This window comes from Puntigrus tetrazona, chromosome 24, assembly GCF_018831695.1.
Source record: "Puntigrus tetrazona isolate hp1 chromosome 24, ASM1883169v1, whole genome shotgun sequence".
Lineage (NCBI taxonomy): Eukaryota > Metazoa > Chordata > Actinopteri > Cypriniformes > Cyprinidae > Puntigrus > Puntigrus tetrazona.
Window position 1 is genome coordinate 17,655,961 of NC_056722.1, and position 20,208 is coordinate 17,676,168.

Sequence of the window (20,208 nt, forward strand, 5' to 3'; positions counted from 1 at the left end):
TCTCTATAAGATAAGTGAAAATTTGCACAGTTTCAAAGGAATATTCAGTGTCACACACTGTTCAAACACCTGCTGGAAGTCTTAGACCTCACTCAGCATGTTTGGGAAACCCCTATGAGAGTCATTCACATTGGATGTGAATCAAGAAGCTCACAGGGAGCTACTGCTAGCTTTGGGTTTCAGACAAGAAACAAATCAAAAAGGAACTTCAACCTTATATTCAAAACTAGTTGTTACCAGAGTTAACCCTTTCTGCGGAAAACAGGCCCGGGGGAGATGGAAGACCTACGATAGAGTGAACGAAGGGTAGAGAGAGCGACTTGACCTGGTGGAGACTAGACACCTCGCCGGGAGGGGTTACGGGGTGGCTGGGTAACTGTCTGGCCGGGGTGTCCATATCGGTTGACGTAGGGTCCATGTCGACAAGACTGGTGGTATCAGATACCATGGGGTTGCTGACCTGGAAGCACTTCTCCTTGTGGGCTTTGAGCATGTTGGAGAAGCGGAAACGCTGTCCGCAGACGTCACAGGGGTACGGCTTCTCGCCTGTGTGAGTGCGGCGGTGTCGTTTCATGTTGGGCCGGCTCGTGAAGCTCTTTCCACAGATCTCACAGATATATGGTTTCTCTCCTGGAATAGAAAAAAAAACCAGACGGATTGAGAATGTATTAGTTCTATTTCATTTTTAAAGGGATAGTACACACCAGCATTTTAATTCTGTTATTAATCACTCACCCTCATGCCTACGTGTTTTACATTGTACTTAGATTTTTAAAAAATAGCTATAAGTAGATTTATCTGTAATTACATTTATTTATTTTATGTAAGTGCATAGTAGTTAATGCCACTTAATATAAAGTGTGACCACAATAATAAATATTTATTATATTTATATACATTTATTATAATAAAATGGTATATATACTATTGTGTCAACTGTGATTATGAAGTAGTGATTCTCACCAGTGTGGGTCTTCATGTGTTCATCAAAATACTGCTTCATGTTAAAGTCTTTCCCACACCACTGGCACATGAACTGCTTGTGTCCGATATGGATGCTCATGTGTGATCTCAGCTGGTATTTGTACTGGAATCTTTCGCTGCAGTTCTACAACAGATTATCACACCGCAATGCTTTTTTTGCTTCCAAGCCCAAATATATAGAAATTCTTAAATCAACAAGGACTTTCTAGACAAGTAAACATTATATTTTTATTGTAATTTTTGCTTGGAACAAGCAAAGTAATCTGCCAATGGGGTAAACAAAACAATTTTATATTAAACAGAAAACAGGATTATTTTGCTTTCAAAAAAAAAAAAAAAAAAATCTAATTTTAAATAATAGTTTCCAATAAACATATACTAAAAATACATAACCTACATTAATAAGAATACATCACCTACATTAATAAGAAAAGGCAAATCAGCTAATTAGAATGATTTCTTAAGGATCAAGTGACACAAAAGACACATTTCAGTAATGATGCTGATGTATATGTATGTATGTGTGTATGTATATATATATATATATATATATATATATATATATATATATATATATGTGCAGTGGTTACTCTGATAAGCTGCTTGTTTGAACTGACTTTTTCTGAGAAAAATACCGGAAATCTCATGGGCCTACGACTGATAATCCGCATGACTGAACTCACCTCACACTTGAAGGGCTTTTCTCCAGAATGCTGAAGAGAGTGCACTTTAAGAGACATGCTGCGTTTGAAGGATTTCCCACACGTTTCACAAGTGAACGGCATGTCCTTAGTGTGAGCTGCAACAAAATGACAGATAAAATTAATATTTTAAAATGACATTATATTGTTTGCCTTGGAATGCTTTCACAGAATCCCTTAAGTGACAATAAAACCTATCTAAACTTCATTTTACATCTTATCACATGCCTCAGCATTTTAAGGATAGCAAGAGCGGTAGCTTGTGTCACGGTTTAGTATATAAGAAGACATTACATTATTTACTACACATACTCGGATGTCAAATGAGTAAGTGTAACTTGTTGCCCCGCAGACAACTGAGTGGGTTCTGGTAGAAGGAAGCACTTCTAGATAAGATATTTCCTCTCTGCTCTCAGGGCAGATAAAACAATACAGCCTCTGTCCTCGGCTCAGACTGTTCTGGATGGCAAAGCAAGGTCACAGAGGCTCTTTTCCACTGCTCTAACAGAGCTGGGTATTTCACTATTGTCTTCGAGCTCTGGGAAGATCAAGCTTCAGGAGATGAAAGTACCGTATGGTATGAGGGCCAGGGTGCTCTGTATTACATCTGCCTGAAGGTTAATTTACACAACAATATGTCTTTGTGCATATGACAGAGCTGCTGTATTTTGCAGCATCTTGACTGCCACCTAGCTTTGACAGGGGGAGGTATTCTTTGATGTTAAAAGTGGAACCATGAGTTCGTTTGTTAATGCAATGCACAATGTGGATGAGGATTAAGTTTAAAGGTGTGGACATTTGCCTGCAAAGGAGAGGGCTGAGTCGAGGCCGTTCATTCGTACGGGTTATGTGAACTAGATGAACTGATTCATTGTAAAGATCCGATTGCATTCAGTGATTCAAAACCCAAAAAACATACCTTTACGCCAACTAAAATGTAAATCGTTTCTTCATCAAAACATATTTGGAAAAATTTGTATTGCCTCATTTGTTGATCAATGGATCCTGTGAAGTAATTGGGTGCTGGGAGTCCAAAAAAGAGAATGGGAGTCAGCTGATAAAAACATCACAATAAGTTATTTTTATTTTTTTTGTTTGCTAGATATGATGTTAATTCATGGACTAGAGTTATGTGGATTACTGTAATTTTTTATATCAGCTGTTTAGACTAATTCTAACGGCACCCATTCACTTCAGAGAAACCACTAAACTAATACTAAATGTTGGATGACCTGGAAGTGAGAACATTTTCAGCATATTTTCATTTTTGGGTGAACTATTCCAACTTCAGTCCTTCATCGAAAAAGAATGTCTAGATATTTTTTGAAAAAAAAGCACTTTTAGAGAAATAAGCCACAAGTAAGTACATAATGACAACATGACCCAGTACTCACCAACCATGTGTTTCCGGACATGTGCCATGGTGTAGAACTTCTTTTCACAGATTTCACAAGAGAACTTCTTCTCAGCATATCCGTGGACAATCTTGTTGTGTTCGTGTAAGGACCACAGCTTTTTAAAGGCTTTTCCACAAGTCACGCACTACAAAGATCAGAGGATCTGAATGAACGGCATTAAACTGAACAGCTCTCCCTTAGCGGTCGATGGAAAACACAAGAGGATTTTATCATTCTGAGAGAGTACTGAGAACTGTGTAAGCTAAATAAAGAATGAATATCGCAAAGGGCACCTCGAACTTAAAATTCAGTTATATCAAATTAAGCACAACAGCACAATTACCCTAACTACACTGAATTCCCTGTAAGTGCTTCATACAGCAGAAACAAATGAGTGCTGTATGGTTTAGACCTAGTTGGAGCTGGAGGTGGAAATGACCTGGCAGACCTGCTTTAGTGGCGGAAAACAGCTGTTCTCCCCACCCTAATACAGTTTGTGCCTATAAATCATCCTAAATCTCTGATCTATCATTCTGCTCTGCAAACTGCACTCACAGCAGATTACCAGAAGAGAATATTCCATATATTCCAACATAAACATGGCAAAACGTGCTTTAAGAAGCTAAATGTCTATACTAGGGTTTAGTATTTTTTCAGTTTGTCTTTTTAATATTGTTATACATAGTCCATTTCCTTTTTTTTAATTAAAAATCTCTGACTAAAAATTAATGTGTTATACATTTTATAACGTTTTAATTGTAGTTACAGTTTTATCTAACTACAATAACCTCGACTGGCATCATTACAAATCACATCTTTGCAAATAATGAATGTGGGCACAGATTTTGTGTGGGCCTACTTAAGACTTTTGTGTTTAAATTAGTCTATTTTCACACTCAGTTTTGACTAATTAAATAGTTGCTACCCTCTGCCATCCATGCGTGTCTCTCTTCATATTGTATTATTTTAAATCAATCACCAGGCCAATGAAGCAAAGCCTGCATCAAAGGCCCGGGTGAAATCAGCCTTATAGATTGACCTTGTGCATGCAGACAAGTGTGTACCTGTATGTTTTTCTCACAGTTAGTCTGATGGTGAAGCAGCAACTCGCTCTCCAGTAAAAAGCGCTTGCCGCATTTATTACAGATCTGCATGCGGTTATGGGTGACGTTCATGTGCTTCTCCAAGTACCAGCGGTTGTTAAAAACACGAGGGCACTTCTTGCAAGAAAAGTGCTGCTTTTCTTCCAACTTCACCTTCTGGCCCAGACTTTCCTGTTCTTTACTCCTCTTCCTGCCCTCCCTTAGTGTTGAGTCAATTAGCGTCTGTCTCATGCCAATGGCGTCTCTTGGTATCCTTGCGGCATGCTGTCTTTCCATGCTAGTGTGTTCTGTTTCTGGAATGTCAAGATCATTCTCTTCTTCATCCTCATCGTCCTGATCATCGCTGCAATTTTCCATCCCTTCCTTTCTGTGTTCATACTCCTCTTCTTCATCCTCGCCAACATCTTCATTATCATCTTGTCCCTTAGCCTCCTCTCCAGTGGAAATATTAGCGTGATGGTGAACGAGAAGGGATGAGGTACTTGAGGTGACACCCTTGCCATCGGACCCTTTAGAAACATTCAGTGTCTGGTTATTGAGGTTGACCTCCACGATAATCTGCTCTCTGTTAAACGAGACAGAACTATCCTGGGATCCAGCTTCATTTATTCCAGCTCCTCCCTCCATCGCACACAAGCCCCGCCCTCCTCCACTAGCCACTCCCCCTCCACTGTCGTCTTTTTTGTAAAAGTGTTTGGCTTGAGGGCTGGAGTGGACGCTAGATAATTGCGTCTGCGTAACTTCCCCACTGTCAAGCAACGAGAATGTACCATTTCCTTGTTGGGTGTACATCTTCTCGAGCTCCTTCATCTTGTACATCTGATTGGACGAGGCAGTACCCTGCCCGCCTGTTTCTGCCATCTCACTGGACCCAAGTAGCTTGTGGCAAGAACTCATCACAACGGCCACTTGTAGGACTTCGAAGATGGAGATATTGATGAGGCTGAGGATTTGGATACTCAGCAACTCAAAGGCCAGGTTTATGGGGTGCAGCGGTTGACTCTGGGAGGGGAGGGCCTGAAAGAAGGGGACGTGGTCACCCAGCACGTCCTTGTGGGAGGAAACCAGCACGAGGTCCACGTCGCATAAATGAGGCTGGTAGAGATGCCTGTCCATTAAACGAGTAAAGTGCAGAGCTGCATCTTCAAGCAGAAAGAACTCAGCAGCTGTCCTCACCACTACGAGATAAGACAGGAGAAAATGTGTTAATTCATTAACAAATTTACAAATTAACAGACCAAATAAGCATATTCAGTTTGAAAACAGAACAAGAATAATCAGTTTAGCTAGTAACTAGATTTGCATTTCTACGATGAAGCACTTGCAAGGCGGTAAGTGCAGCGAACTTAATTGTGCATGTTGCAATAATATGACTTTTAATAATGTTGTTTTATTTGGCCATTAACAGTCTGATCTACTGCATTCAACTCATACCCCTCATTCAAATGTTAATTTGTGTCACCACTACAAAACTGCCAATGTCACATTATTTATATATTATTAAACAAGTTCAGAATATTATAATTTTTATATTTTCAGTTCATTTGAAAATTTTGTTTTAGTAATTTTGTTACGTGCTTTTATCATTTTTTTGTTTTTGTTTATTTTTGGCATTTTTTGTTTTAAAGTAAGTTTCTAAATATTTAACATTTATTTCCTTTTTATTTCAGTGAACAAAGTATTTAAATTTTTTTATAGCAATAATGAGAATGACTAATGTTCACTAATTCCTTAAGGTTTCACATTTTGCTGTGATCAAATTTACGGCCCAAAAATATAGACCCAATCTCTACTCAAAATTTATGCATAAAATCAACTGGAAATAATAGCTAATTAGCAAGGGTCTAAAAGCCTGATCATAAAATTAATCTCTCATATCTGATTGGTGGAATGTTGTTCCAGGATCAACAAGAACCTTATACTTGGTGAAATCATGCTCACCGGTAAACATAAGTAAAAATACAGAAAAATATTGCCCTTTATTACACTAATGTTGTTATATTGGTAAATATAAGTAGCAACAATTAAATTGTTGCTTGTTTTAATTATTACAAAAATAATATGCTTGATTGTTGTTAACTAGATTGGTTTAACTACTGTATTATGTTTACTACATTAAACTGTGTGCACTGGTCTGGTATTTGGTATTTACACTTGTCAAAAAAGATGCTTTGGTTTAAATTACTTCCTTACATTTGAAATCATTCTTAAGCAATTTCAGAGCAAAATATTAGTGCATATATGCAGTCTACAGACACAGACACAAACCATCAGAACACGTAATGATACTCTCCTGCATTCGATTATATTCACAGCAGCCTTGAAAACAATATCAAACAATAGCCATCTGAGAGTGAGAAAGGCAGAAGCTACTGGAGCATGGCGCTATGCCCTCCCCTTCTGCTCCCAAGGTTGGCTTATTTTAGATCAGGAAGGACAAGGTTTCGATCTGGACAGCATCTCTTTAAAAACTCCAGAGGAAAAGGAAAGGGACAGAGGGAGAGGCAGAAAGCAGAAAGGGAAACCAAGTGAGAGGACAGAAAGAGAAGCGTGTAAAAAGCACATTGATATTCAGAGCTGTGCGCTAACCATTAACTTCCTCCTCCTGCGTCCTGTCTCTCTGAGTTATCATTATGCATAAGACAAAACACTGGCCAGTAAACAATTAAAGAAAGCAGAGAGAGAGTAAATATCAGGCTCTCCAAACAATTACACGGATTGGTTACGCTGACTTTTATGTGACTAACAAGAAGCAGAATTAACGGTCTTACTTACTTTTTATCTCTGTGAACAGGATAAGTTTGTTTTCAGCCAACTGATCTCGTTTAATATCACCAAAATTACACAGAATTAACAGTATTTAATACACAATCATGTCCATCCGTAATTCTACTCATTGTAAACCATACGCAACTGTCTAAAATTATTCTGGAAAACAGATACTGCATACGACTGACACATACGGCCTTTTGCATTTTAAGAAAGTATTAAAACTTGGATTTAGATTGCAAATAGGTTTGGATACGACTGACCGACAACAGAGCGCAAATGCAATTCCATATGCACGCTTTACTTTTTGTAATATTTGGTGATGTTTTTTTTATATTCAGAGGTGGATTGTCATTGGCAAAGAGCCAAACCCTACTGCTAAACTGAAAACACAAACCAAACCAAGTTCAGAAGCTTTCATGCAGTTCATTTGGATAAATAAATTCTTTAGCGCCACCAGGAATAATTAAAAAGAGATAGGGGGTTGTTTTTCCGAAACAATAACTAGTCAGCTGTATCAAATTCAAAACTGGCAACATGAAACATTTCTGAAAGACATTAAATTGGTTTGAGCTGTTGCACAGCGGTTAGTGAATGTGCACTTAGTGCATATCGTCCTCTCTCTCTCTCTCTCTCTCTCTCTCTCTCTCTCTCTCTCTCTCTCTCTCTCTCTCTCTCTCTCTCTCCTCAAGAATTTCCTGTCACTCTCTACTACATCTGTGGAATAAAAAGAGACAAAACCCCTTAAAATAAACTGAAGTGAATGTATATAAATGACAGCAATACGTTATCTTCAGTAGTTTCAAGCAATTTAGGCAAATTTACAAACTGGAAACTCATTTATTTGCTCTCTCCATTTAGAAAACAAATTAAGACTAGACGACGAGATGAAATCTTGTTCACTGGCACCAATAAAGATTCAATAAAAAAAAAAACCAAGAGTGCAAACAAAAAGCTTGGCTGTAGAAACTATGAATTAAATCAATTTCTCTTTTTAAAAAATGCCTTTTATGCTCAGAAAGGCTTCATTTATTTGATCAATTGATTGTAATTTATTAATGTGATGTCAAAGCAGAATTGTCAACAGCCATTACTCCAGTCTTCAGTGCAACATGATCCTTCAGAAATAATTCTAATGTATTGATTTGGTGTTCAATACATTTATCATCATCATGTTGAAAATAGCAAGTGAATATTAGATGATGGCAAATGTAATCTAGATACAAAAATACAAATGAGCATGCACAATTAAATCACTGTAACTGACTGGTGTGATGACGTGTAGTAGTCATAAAGAGTGACTAACCTACTACAGATCACAGACCAAGCTATGATCATACTTACCCATACTGGAATATTTGGTCAACTACTATGTTACTTGACCCTCACAGTAGTTTGCCAGCTCACTAAAACTCCTACAAGACCTTTGCCAAACTATGTTAACAGACCTGTTATTGCCAGCAACACGGGTAGTGTAATGCTCCTCATTCTGGTTCATAAAGCTCAACTCATTGTAGCGCAGAAACTCGTACTGCTTTCACGTAATAAGAGGTGACTCAGGGCTGCTGGCCAGGCTGGTGGGCTGGTATGCACTTGGCCGAGGACGTTCACCACAGTGCCAGGCAGCAGAGAGCAGAGCGGTGGGGGGACGAAATCTACCCTCAGTTGACTTTCATTCTGCGGTTTTTTACTGCATTGTTTACCAAAACTCCAAAATGCCAGATTAAATCAATTTCTCTTTTTAAAAAATGCCTTTTATGCTCAGAAAGGCTTCATTTATTTGATCAATTGATTGTAATTTATTAATGTGATGTCAAAGCAGAATTGTCAACAGCCATTACTCCAGTCTTCAGTGCAACATGATCCTTCAGAAATAATTCTAATGTATTGATTTGGTGTTCAATACATTTATCATCATCATGTTGAAAATAGCAAGTGAATATTAGATGATGGCAAATGTAATCTAGATACAAAAATACAAATGAGCATGCACAATTAAATCACTGTAACTGACTGGTGTGACGTGTATGTAGTCATATAAAGAGTGACTAACCTACTACAGATCACAGACCAAGCTATGATCATACTTACCCATACTGGAATATTTGGTCAACTACTATGTTACTTGACCCTCACAGTAGTTTGCCAGCTCACTAAAACTCCTACAAGACCTTTGCCAAACTATGTTAACAGACCTGTTATTGCCAGCAACACGGGTAGTGTAATGCTCCTCATTCTGGTTCATAAAGCTCAACTCATTGTAGCGCAGAAACTCGTACTGCTTTCACGTAATAAGAGGTGACTCAGGGCTGCTGGCCAGGCCGGCTGGTATGCACTTGGCCGAGGACGTTCACCACAGTGCCAGGCAGCAGAGAGCAGAGCGGTGGGGGACGAAATCTACCCTCAGTTGACTTTCATTCTGCGGTTTTTACTGCATTGTTTACCAAAACTCCAAAAATGCCAGTGCTTCTGATGATATGTCTTCAGAGAGATTTTAAATGCTCCCTTTCCCCCTTCATGAATGAGATAAAGAGCAAGAAAAATTAAAAAGCTGAAATTCTGCTTAAGAATTTTGTCAATGGAGTTTTGTTTTCTCTCATCCAATTAAAGCATATCGGATCAGTAATTATTTGAAAAAAAATGAATACACTTATTCAGTAAGGATGAGTTAAATTGATCAAAAGTGTGAGTTAAGTCAGTAATGCTACAAAGACTTATATTCCAAATAAATGCCAAGCTAATGATATTCATAAATGGCTGGTTAGCATCCACTAGAGCGGTTAAAAGTGCCCTGAAACCCTCCATCCTCCCAGGCTCCATCTGTATAGATCTGCTACTGAAGAAGTTTTTGTAAATCAAAATATAAAGTAAATCTTATATAATTTAGTTACCATTATAACTGCAGTCAGACATAAGCTAAAAACCCCACTATTTAGAACTCATCTGTTTTTGCCATTTTACATCTGTTGTCTTACACCTGTGATCCTCATTTAATGAGGGTATTTCAGGAGGCCACCATATATTACTGTGATGTGGTAGTGTGACGACGACCATATAAAAACCCCTGAATAGTGGTGAGAGGGAGTGCTGTCTATAGAGTGGTTCTGTGTGTGGACCTTAGACAGACTCGGCTTGTATTGATCAATAAAAGTCTGAATTTTTGCTATCAAAACCTAATGGAGTCTTCTTTAATCCGGGGAATCCACAACACTACAAACTTCATATTCATCAAAGAAAAGAAAATTGTTTCAAACAATACATCAAGCTACCGTTTTCAGCTGCATTATAGCAATAATAACTGTTTCTATTATCATGATTTATGAATTATGTGACAGCGAAATAATGGTGGCTGAAATTTTAGCTTTGCATCACAGGAATAACTGGAAAAAAAAGAAGAAGTTAATAATCATTTCAAATAATATTTAAATTAATATGGTATTTTATCCCCAAAATACTGCTTATTACTGTATTTTTATGTAAATATACTTGTATCATTTTTAAAAATCTTCCCAGTCCCAAAATTTTCAACAGCATCACTTACCATTTTATTTTCCAAACGGCATAATATATAATCCAATAAAAGGTAATAAAACCTTTGAGGTTTTGAATAAAACTGAACTTTTGTCCCGCTTACTGAAAATTTCACTTTGAAAATGTGGTGAAATGCGCAAGAAGCAACCAAAATGTAGCAGAACTGTCACCACAGACACCCAGACTGAATAAAAACAAGAATCATATTTTAAAAAACATCTCATCCCAATAAGTGTAGGTTATTTTGGACGTTTTCAGTAATAATCAAAGTCTCATCACTAGTCTAATCAAAGTGATGAGTACATCGTCTCTCACGAGCACTGTAACAATGCAGCCACTGTGAAGACCACTGACCAACCTCTCAGCAACTTTTGATGAATTGCTCACAATTTCAGCAACCCACCAAGATGTCATACCGCAATACAAACCACAGCAACAAGCCACATGAACTTTAAACAACAAAGAATTTATCTGGAAAATTATAAGACTGAAAACAAACAGTGCTAGATTCTGAATCAAGCGATTTTTTGGACAAAATTAGCATCTGTCGAAAAAGACTGGTAACTTGACCCAAGCTAATCCAGCTAGCTTTTCATTCTCTTGTTACCACAGACCTCAGAAAGTGAGGAGAGGGAGGCTGTTGCTGTCAGGCGGAAGACTGAACGATGGAAATGCCAACTCAGCGATCCTTTTCCCCCTTCAGCATTGTCCCAACAAGAGCTCAGGGTTGGGAGGCTTGAGTGACACCCTCAAGAACCAGAACGGGCATCACGCCAAACTCAATCTCCCTCGGACCGGTCAGAGACACGCCAAGGATGGAGCTTCGGAACGACTGTTCAACACTGATCCGAACAGACACTCACTAAAGCCTGAGTCAGCATAAAACTACAGCAGACTTCATGGAGGATAAAATGAGAGTGACAGAAAAAGACAATCTGAAAGTGACGAGAATACAGCTGATATAACTGTATGAACTAGAAGGTTTATGTCCTATCTGTCATGAGAGTTCAAAAACACTGGAAAAAAGTCAAGCAGACTATTGCAAAAGTGGTTGATATGACTTGCAAACTTTTCGCGAGGAACAGACCTAAATTGAGGTCGTTCTTAACTAAAAGCTGTCCCTCTAGTTTTTATCTTATGCATATTTAAAACTTAGCACATTGTGTTAAATTATAAGACATTCGTCCTAACGGGCCAAATTTGAATATGTTCAAATCTGAATATGATTAGTGCAACTTCTGAAGCTTTTATTACATTTTATTGTAGTGTGAACAGCTTTCAAAACACTTGAATTTTTGATATGCACAGTAATAACTGGCTATATGGCAATTTTATTTCTTTAACCCTGCTAGCAGAACACGTCTTTAGCGACTGTGCATCCATGGCACGCGCGGTGACTCTTTTGACCTTGCACTAAACTTTGAGGCTGTTGCCCACTCTGTATTAATGAAAAACAAGCATTATCATGGGAATCTAATCAGGCTGCTATTAAAGAGACGAGAGACTAATCGCTGTCCTCCTGCCCTCTGGAGTCCTCCACTTCCTGTGCTGCCAGCTCGAGGGGAAGTTTCACAGCGCTGTAAAATGCAGAGGCGCTGTTGTCTGGCACGGTTTCCTCATCAATCATACACAAATGCCAAGCAATGACTCGGCATCTGGAGTCCCTCTGCCCAAGACAATATGCACAATTAGAAATGACCTGCATTTCAATTGAGCAGTAAAGAAAGGCTGGATCTGGTATTGGAAAGTTACAGAAACGAGTAACAGAAGGTCCTTAGAAAAAAATAAGCTAAATCAAAATAATTCAAAGGTTTTCCACTTGGCTGTTATCGGAGCAGCAAGATTGACTAAAAAAGATGAAATAAGTACCGGCTAATAAATTACAATTAAACATCATCTTATTTAAATCCATGTTTTCTTTACATAGAGAGCTTTATTTTAGTGCTGTCAAACTATACAAACATTTTTTTTTTTATTATATACATAAATGTGTGTATATAATGTGTGTCTATTATATATACACTCAAACCCAGTAGACACACATGTATTATGTAAACAAAAACTTTTATTTTGGATGTAATTAAATCATAGATAATATCTTGACAGCATTAAAATAAAGCTTAAATGTTCTACATAAAATTATTTCTCTATATAAAGAAAACTACTTGTATTTTATTGACAGTTTTTTGTTTTGACAGACCGTTATAAGCCCCTCCCCTTAGTTTGGTGGTGTCATTTTACAAAAAAGTATAGAGGGGTGAGAAGTGACATATTATAACTCAAATTTGTGCACTCATGGCTGACGGTATACTTTGCCAGTAAAAAGAGCTCATTGAGGTTTCCTTTTAATATATAAATATTCAGTTTCACCCAAAATGTTCACCCTTCTGGTTCTCATCCCTCTATCAAAACTAAGAATAAAAATTACATAATAGACGGAAGTAATATTGCGACGGTTTACATTTGCAATGCATTAAAACATTTTTTTTTCTTTGTATAGTGCCAACAAAACTTGAGAAGAAGGCTCATTTTTTGTAATATCAATTTTAAATTTGGAACATAACTTAGTCATTTGCCTTTCACTTTCCAATTTAACTGATAAGACTAAGATTCCAATGATTTTAGATTCCAAAATATTTAATAAAATGTTTTTTTATTTTTTATAAAGAACATAAAGAGAAAATTATACAAAAATAATTTTATTCCTATTTTATTATTGTAGAAAGTCAGTGAGACAGTGAGAGAGAGGGACGGACAGAAAAAAACGGATGGATAACCTCTATTTTTCTCATGACGTATCAAAAAAAGAACAGAGCAGAGATCGGGTTTATTTGAGTCAATCTGTCGGTGCCTATATGGTGATTTCCCAGAGGACAAAGAAACTGTGTATTTGTGAGGGGTGAAGTGTCTCAGTGGAACGGACGTAAAAGATTCGGTTTTTCTCTCCACTCCTGAGAAGATTTTCTACTTTTGAAGCCCCTGTGTACCGATCGTCCTCTCGGAAGAGCCACTTTACAAGGTGATGGAGCTGTCCTCGAAGGACCGAAAAAATGAGACAGAGAAACAGACACCCTGGGTGTCTGTGTATGCGTGTGGTATTGCTCGATGCCTATGCCCTCCCCGATCCAATCAGGACACGCGTTCAGTCCTGACCTTGAGCGAGACAGACAAACACTTACAGCCCTCACAGAGATACCAAAATGACTTACGGCCTGGGTGAGTGTGTGTGTGTGTGTGTGTGTGTGTGTGCGCGCACGCTGTAAATTAACAAGACACGAGCAGGTCTGTGCGTGTCAGAGAGAAAGACAGAAAGAGAGCTAGCAAGGCCACACTTAAAATTCCCAATATGAAAATTGGCCTTATTAAATATAATACACGAGGTAAAAATAAGCAATGGTTCTGTGTTAGGTACAGTATAGTAAGATCAGACGAGCAGATGCCAAACTATGTTTTTCATCATTTATAAGTGAAAGCGAGATAGGTCTAAAACATACAATGACTTAATAACTCTCAGTTTAGGCTGAGCTATCTCTTTAAGGTCTCTTAGATACAGAGACGTCTTCTCACCCATTCAGACTAGCCAGCACAGTTGATAATTACACACTGTCAGAGAGCTGCCACAAACCACAGCATCACTTTCACAGAGAAAGCCTCCTGAACTGTAACACCTGCTATTACACATGCCAGTTCACCCAACAGGGCTGTTTGGTGCTGCTCGCATCAGCCGTCTGTCCAGAGCTTTAAACACAGGCAAAGCAAAGGCTGCAGCGCATCTCTATAAGGGAACGTATCATTCACTTCTATTTGGATCTGTTCACATATTTCAAGTGTGAGGTGTTTTTAAAAAAAATATATAAGCAAAAACACCCAAAAACTTTATTGTGGAAATATGTGTAAGTGCTGTGTGTCTAGGTTTTTCCGAATTACATGTTTTGTGAATTAAAGACTGTATTTATTGTTTTATTGCATAGAAACAATCTGTTAGAAAAAAAAAAAAATGTGTTTCCAAAGAGTTAAATATACGGGAAAACGGTAATATTGTGAACTTAATATTTAAATTAAAAAATATATATATTTGAATCTATTTTAAAAAGTAATTTAATGCTGTATTTGCACAGCCGGAGTCATCAATTCGGTCTTAAGCGCCACACGATCCTGCAGGAATAATACTAATGAGCGGATTTGTTGCTCAAGAAACATTTGTGAAATTTTTATGACTTTTTTTCAGGACTCTTTAGTTAATAGAAAATTCAAAAACAGCATTTAATTGAAATACAATTATTGTTGTAAAAAGTGTGGAAGTCTGTGGCTTCTAATTAGATCTCATTTGTCTTTGCTTGAATATAACTATTAATTTGGGCTAAATCTTATGGAGCCCTGAACAGTAGAAAACAAATAAGGTTTACCTAACGGAAATAGGACAAAAAGGAATTGAATAAAATGTAGAAACAGAAAAATACAAAACTAATTTGAAATGAATAGTCTAGCCAATATGAACAAAAATAAAACAGAAATGAAGATAAATTATGCTAGCATTCAATTGTTGAAACTGCTGAATGGTTTCAAGACTGGCTTCTAACTATCAGTGTATTTGTATTTAACACAGTATGAATGTGTGACTGATGTGTACAAAAAACAGCCACAGTGTTGTATATAATAATAATAATAATAATAATAATAATAATAATATATCAGCAAAAAGCATTCTGGGAGATAAAAACTAAATAAAAGTGCTAATGCAAAAATAAATGAATGAATGAATGATTAACTTAAAGTCATTTTACAAAAATAATAACATAGATAAAGAAACAAAGAAATAACTAAAACTTAACTGATGTTAAAAACCAAAATAAAAAAGTGAACATTTTAAAACTGACTTAATTAGACAAAGATAAATATTTCCCTTAGGTTAGAAAATATTGTTGAAAGAGGGTGTCATCCATTCCTTCATCTAATTACCAAGTTCAATCAGAATAAGTGATTAGGGATGGAGCTCCCCTGTCAGTTGTTTTTCAGGTTCAGCAGCTAATTAACAGCATAACGGATTAGAAGCCAGTCAGAGCTCTTTTCTGAGGAGCAAAGAAAGCCAGGAGCACTCACCTTTCCTGTGGTTTTAGTAAAACAAGGGAGGGTAGCAGGTGTTTACTGCAGAGTTTCTGTAGGTCCAGCAAATTCTGCTCAGGGAAGTCCTCATCGGCATCGGCTGCGAAATTAAAAAAAAAACAATTCACAAGAAATCAGTTAATAAGTCTAAAAACTGGAAGACTATGCTGGGACTGTGTTAGTTTAAATGAAAAGCATTTTACGGCAACATTAACGCATTAAGTATCTCTCGTAACCTTTGGATACCGCAACCGTCTTACAACATTTATTTTATTACAAACCACATGGGAACGTCTACGACTCATTGCGCTTTTCCTGTGCCGACTGAAGCAGATATATTTAGAAGACTTCCCATTTCCATCTATATGTTAATGCAACCGAGAGCAACAGAATCGCGGTTTGAAATATTATGTGCCAAGCGGGGCATGAAATTGAGCCAGACAAACAAACAAAGGATTTTAACGCTCATGTGTCTGCCGCGTCTAATAATAAAAAGTGTGCTTGACAAGGTTAGAGAAATCAGGTTCTCATAAAAGAGACAGTATATCCGCAGCCAGAACCATTTGGTGACACAAACGAAGCCGTGTGAGATCACTGTCAAAGCGAGGGGAGAAAATTGAAAATTTATATTTGCAATGAAAAGTGAAAAGGAACAAACAGCAAACAACTTTGCAAAATACTATAATCTCAGGGGCCTAATCTTTCTTGCAAAAAAAAAAAAAAAAAAAAAGAGAGGGAGGAAGATTTACTTCTCGAGTGAATTTCATGAAAGCTAGACACTCTTAATTTGACTTTAATTTCTTGATTTTATAGAATCAAACTACCATTCAAAAGTTTGGACCAGCTTTAAAAAGATAAAAGAATCTTACTGACCCCAAACTTTTGAATCTTAGTGCATATTAGAGTACTTTATTGTTATTCTAAAATTCTATTATAGTACTGCTTTCAATAATGAGTTATAATTGAGAACAATAAGAATAATAAAAAAAAAAAACGTTAAATGTCTGTTGATTCTGATAAGCAATTTTTATTCCATTCCTCAAAAAAAGGTTTCTTACCATATTAGCATATTAGAATTATTTCTGAGTTTGCATTTTTGAATTGTATTGCATCTGTGTGTTCCCTTAAAAAAAGGGAGAAGAGACTAACCTTTGACCCAAAACTTTTGAAACGTATTAGTCATTTTTTCTATTAAAATACAAAAAAAATTCATGTCTTTTGATTCTGATAAGATCATTTTTAACATTTAAAAAAAAAAAAAAAGCTACTTATTTTCTTCATACAAAATATTTTATCATCTTCCTTCAGATGCAGCTCTGAAATATAACCCTGACATGTTAATGACAGATTCGCCCACTTCTCTCATTCAAGATAACAGATCTTGACAACCCGATGCAGGAACTGAATAATCAAGACTGTGATCTTCTACGTTACCATGTCCTGAGCAGGACTGCCAGGAGAATTCAGCCTGAGCTATGCAAGCAGGAGCTGAGTCAGGACTTCTGGCCAAGAGAAGAGCCTGTGGAGTTGGCATGTCTCTGCCACATAAAGCACAAACACAAACTGCCACAGATCTGCTAACTCTGCTCATGGGCCAACTCCGCTCCATGTACAGACTCTGACCTAACTATGCAGCAATGTGAGGAACTGAACCTGACAAACAACACAGACACCGGGAGAAACACAACTGTGAAATAGGGAAATAAACGCTTTCTCTTTTCCACAAGCAAAAGCAGAAGAAAGGTAATGCGCGTTGATAAAGACTCAAACTGTAGAGTTTTAGCAAACGGATCCGTCGAAGAATGCATACGTACATATTTGCGCGCTAGGAGTAGCATTTAATTTTGGTTGCTTTTATAAAATAGGACACAAAAGACGATATTTTGAGGATATGTTGAAGGTGACTACTGAAGGTTACCATCGTCCTTCAAAATATCGCTATTATGAAACTCATACAGGTTTGGAACAACATGATTACCGAATTTCTTTTTTATTTTGGGGGGGGGGACTATCACTTTAAGCAGCACAACTATTTTCGACATCGATAATAATAAGAACAAGACTTGAGCTGAATGCCGGGAGCCGTTTGAGGAGCACTTGTCACATGGATTTAAGTGACCCCAACAGCAGAGCGCTGAGAGACAACGAAGCCTCAAAGTCAAGGGTGGGCAGGAATGTCCTGAATAGATGGTTACATAAAAACCCTCAGCATGATGCTTTTTTCCAGGCCGCAGCACTAAAGGACAAGACTGCAGAGTTTAGCAGGAGTCGTTCTATTTCAGCTCTTCCTACAGTACACATTTTCGTAGCGCTTTCATGAGGAACAGTTAACAAAGGGCCGATTCATTTGGTTCATGTTAGGAAATCGTGCATTTGATGCATTTACTCATTTGCATGAAGATTTTAACCGCATACGCCTCAAACATAATGACCTTGGTGCTTTTATTACCATTGCTTAACTAGTTGAGCGATGCGAGCTAGCCACCAAGTGCGATAGATGCAACTGAAGTTTTGGAAATTAAACTGGTTAATGTTATCATCAAGTGATATTCTTTCGGTGATTGTCTTAAATTTACACACGATGAATTAACGGGGACGTAATGAATGCTTTGGGGTCTGACTCATACCGTCAAGCATATTTAGGCAGCTTTGGTCCACTACAAGCAAAGAGGAAAAGCACTGTATGAATAATAAATTTATAAAAAAATAAAAAAACACTTTTTAAGGGTCATGTGAAAAATTAAGTGAGCAACTGGAGGTCAAAAAGACTTTGGGTTGTGGCACTAAAATTGTGACCTGACCCATAGATTAATCTGGCTTCCAGATGTGAAGTGACCTCTGGATTACAGCATCAATGTACTACAATACACATGCTTTATTTTAACTGAGTACTCCTAAAATCAACACTCCTTTCATACCGCAACCTCCTTGGTACTATCCCTCTGTTCACGAAGAATGTGAAATATTACATCACTAAAAAAATAAAAGCATTTTTTTATTATTTATGATTTGTACTTTATTGATTTTCTTATTTGCTAATAAATATAAAGAAAACGCACTTGACATAAAAAAAAACATAAAAACACAAGCCAACCATCTCTCTTTTATCATTCTACTCTTATGCAAATGGTTACTGAGACTACAATTTTTATTTTTGTCATTGACAAAGCAAGTTTTGTTTTTTATTACTGATTTGCAGAGCCCGCAATTTCTGGTCAATTAAACATTTGAAGAAAAAAAAATCTTACATTTATCTCTTCATTTCAACTTTTGCAATTCCTGAAAAAAAAAATAAAAATATATATATATATATATATATATATATATATATATATATATATATATATATATTATAATCTATATATGAATTAACATATTAATATAAATAATTTAAATTACATTTAAAGTGTTATATTCTTAGCTCCCATATCTCCTAAAAAAAAATATGTAGCGCCTTCAATATTTATCTGGAGACTCACAGTTATTGCACAACTGAAATATGAACTCTATGGATTTGGTGGTGGGGGGGGGATCCATAAATTTAAGGTCATGTGAAGTTAACAGTGCTGTAACATGAATTCGTTCTCGTCCTGTGCAACAAAGTCTACCATTTCGAAAGTACATTCAGAAGAAAAACAATAATTCGCTTTTAATTTTGGCATGCATCAACGTCCACAAAATGCACCAGTCACGACGTGATCCCTATCCACACCGATATGAGAGAATTTAACTCTTTAAACGCAACAATGTAGCTATTGTAGCCATCGCATTCTTGTTAACCTTCCAATTTCTGGGGCTGTCGGCGTTCTGTGCAAGTTGCAAACTTCATTTCGCTGTCAAACGTATCGGCGACATCACGTTTTCCAACACGTTCAAAACTCACGCACATCCCGGGACAAACTACTGCAAGTTTCATCGGCCTAGCCAAGTCGTTTAAAATCACGAGAGACTAAATGTGTACATAAAATAATCAAAATGTCGCTGTCTACTGTACCATTTTGATCCGAGGTCTCTAGCATCGAAGGAGTCTGCGAATAACTCCGTTTGCGCAGGACTTCCGCTCGCCATGTAATAGTACGTCGGATTTTCACATTTCTTCAGTTTTCCTTCCCCTCACTGTTTTTTTTTTCGCCGTGCTAGCAGCATTCAGACAGACAAAAATGCAGAGGCTGCTTTTGCAGTAGGAATTGGTGATTGGAGCTCAGGGATCATATGGGCTTTTGTCAGAAGTTTTAAAGGGCCATTGCACTGGATATTTTTCCCCCCTGTCTGAGCTCTAGTCTACATCTACTGCTAAAAATGAGCAATCGATACGAGCTGCCCTTATGGGGACCGCGAGCGTTCGTCTCCCAGGTGCTCGTGACCTTGTACGTTTGACTGCATCTCACTGTGTGGTAAATGTAAGCAATGTACAATTACTGCAATACTGCAAAACAAATAACTTTAATGATGATAACTTATTTCTCCATGATACGTGACGAGGCTTAACTAGATAGAAAAATAGATTTTTTGGCACTTCGTTTAACTATTCACAAATAATATTTTATTTTACAATACGCATCCGCATACAATTTAGGAGTGTTTTAAAAACTAAACAACAAAATCTTTCCACATTGGGTT

General features: G+C 37.2%; 1 protein-coding gene across 1 annotated transcript; it reads right to left on the reverse strand.

Annotated features, from left to right (window-relative positions):
- Positions 1 to 223: 223 nt before the first annotated feature.
- Positions 224 to 19,881, reverse strand: zbtb47b (zinc finger and BTB domain containing 47b). Its single transcript, XM_043226526.1, has 7 exons — positions 19,583 to 19,881; positions 15,586 to 15,688; positions 4,147 to 5,363; positions 3,080 to 3,227; positions 1,668 to 1,783; positions 964 to 1,108; positions 224 to 630 (listed from the first exon to the last, which is right to left on the reverse strand). Exons 3-7 carry the CDS (start codon positions 5,299 to 5,301, stop codon positions 227 to 229), a joined length of 1,968 nt encoding a protein of 655 aa, XP_043082461.1. The 5' UTR covers positions 5,302 to 5,363; positions 15,586 to 15,688; positions 19,583 to 19,881; the 3' UTR covers positions 224 to 226.
- Positions 19,882 to 20,208: the final 327 nt, after the last annotated feature.

What these genes read in the sequence shown, in the direction of transcription:
- zbtb47b (XM_043226526.1), bottom strand. Translation starts at nt 5,301, where the DNA reads ATGGACAGGCATCTCTACCAGCCTCATTTATGCGACGTGGACCTCGTG. An exon ending in ACTGTGAGAAAAACATACAG is followed by an intron (nt 3,228 to 4,146) that starts GTACACACTTGT and finishes TGATCTTTGTAG; the next exon opens with TGCGTGACTTGTGGAAAAGC. An exon ending in ACACATGAAGACCCACACTG is followed by an intron (nt 631 to 963) that starts GTGAGAATCACT and finishes TTTCTATTCCAG; the next exon opens with GAGAGAAACCATATATCTGT.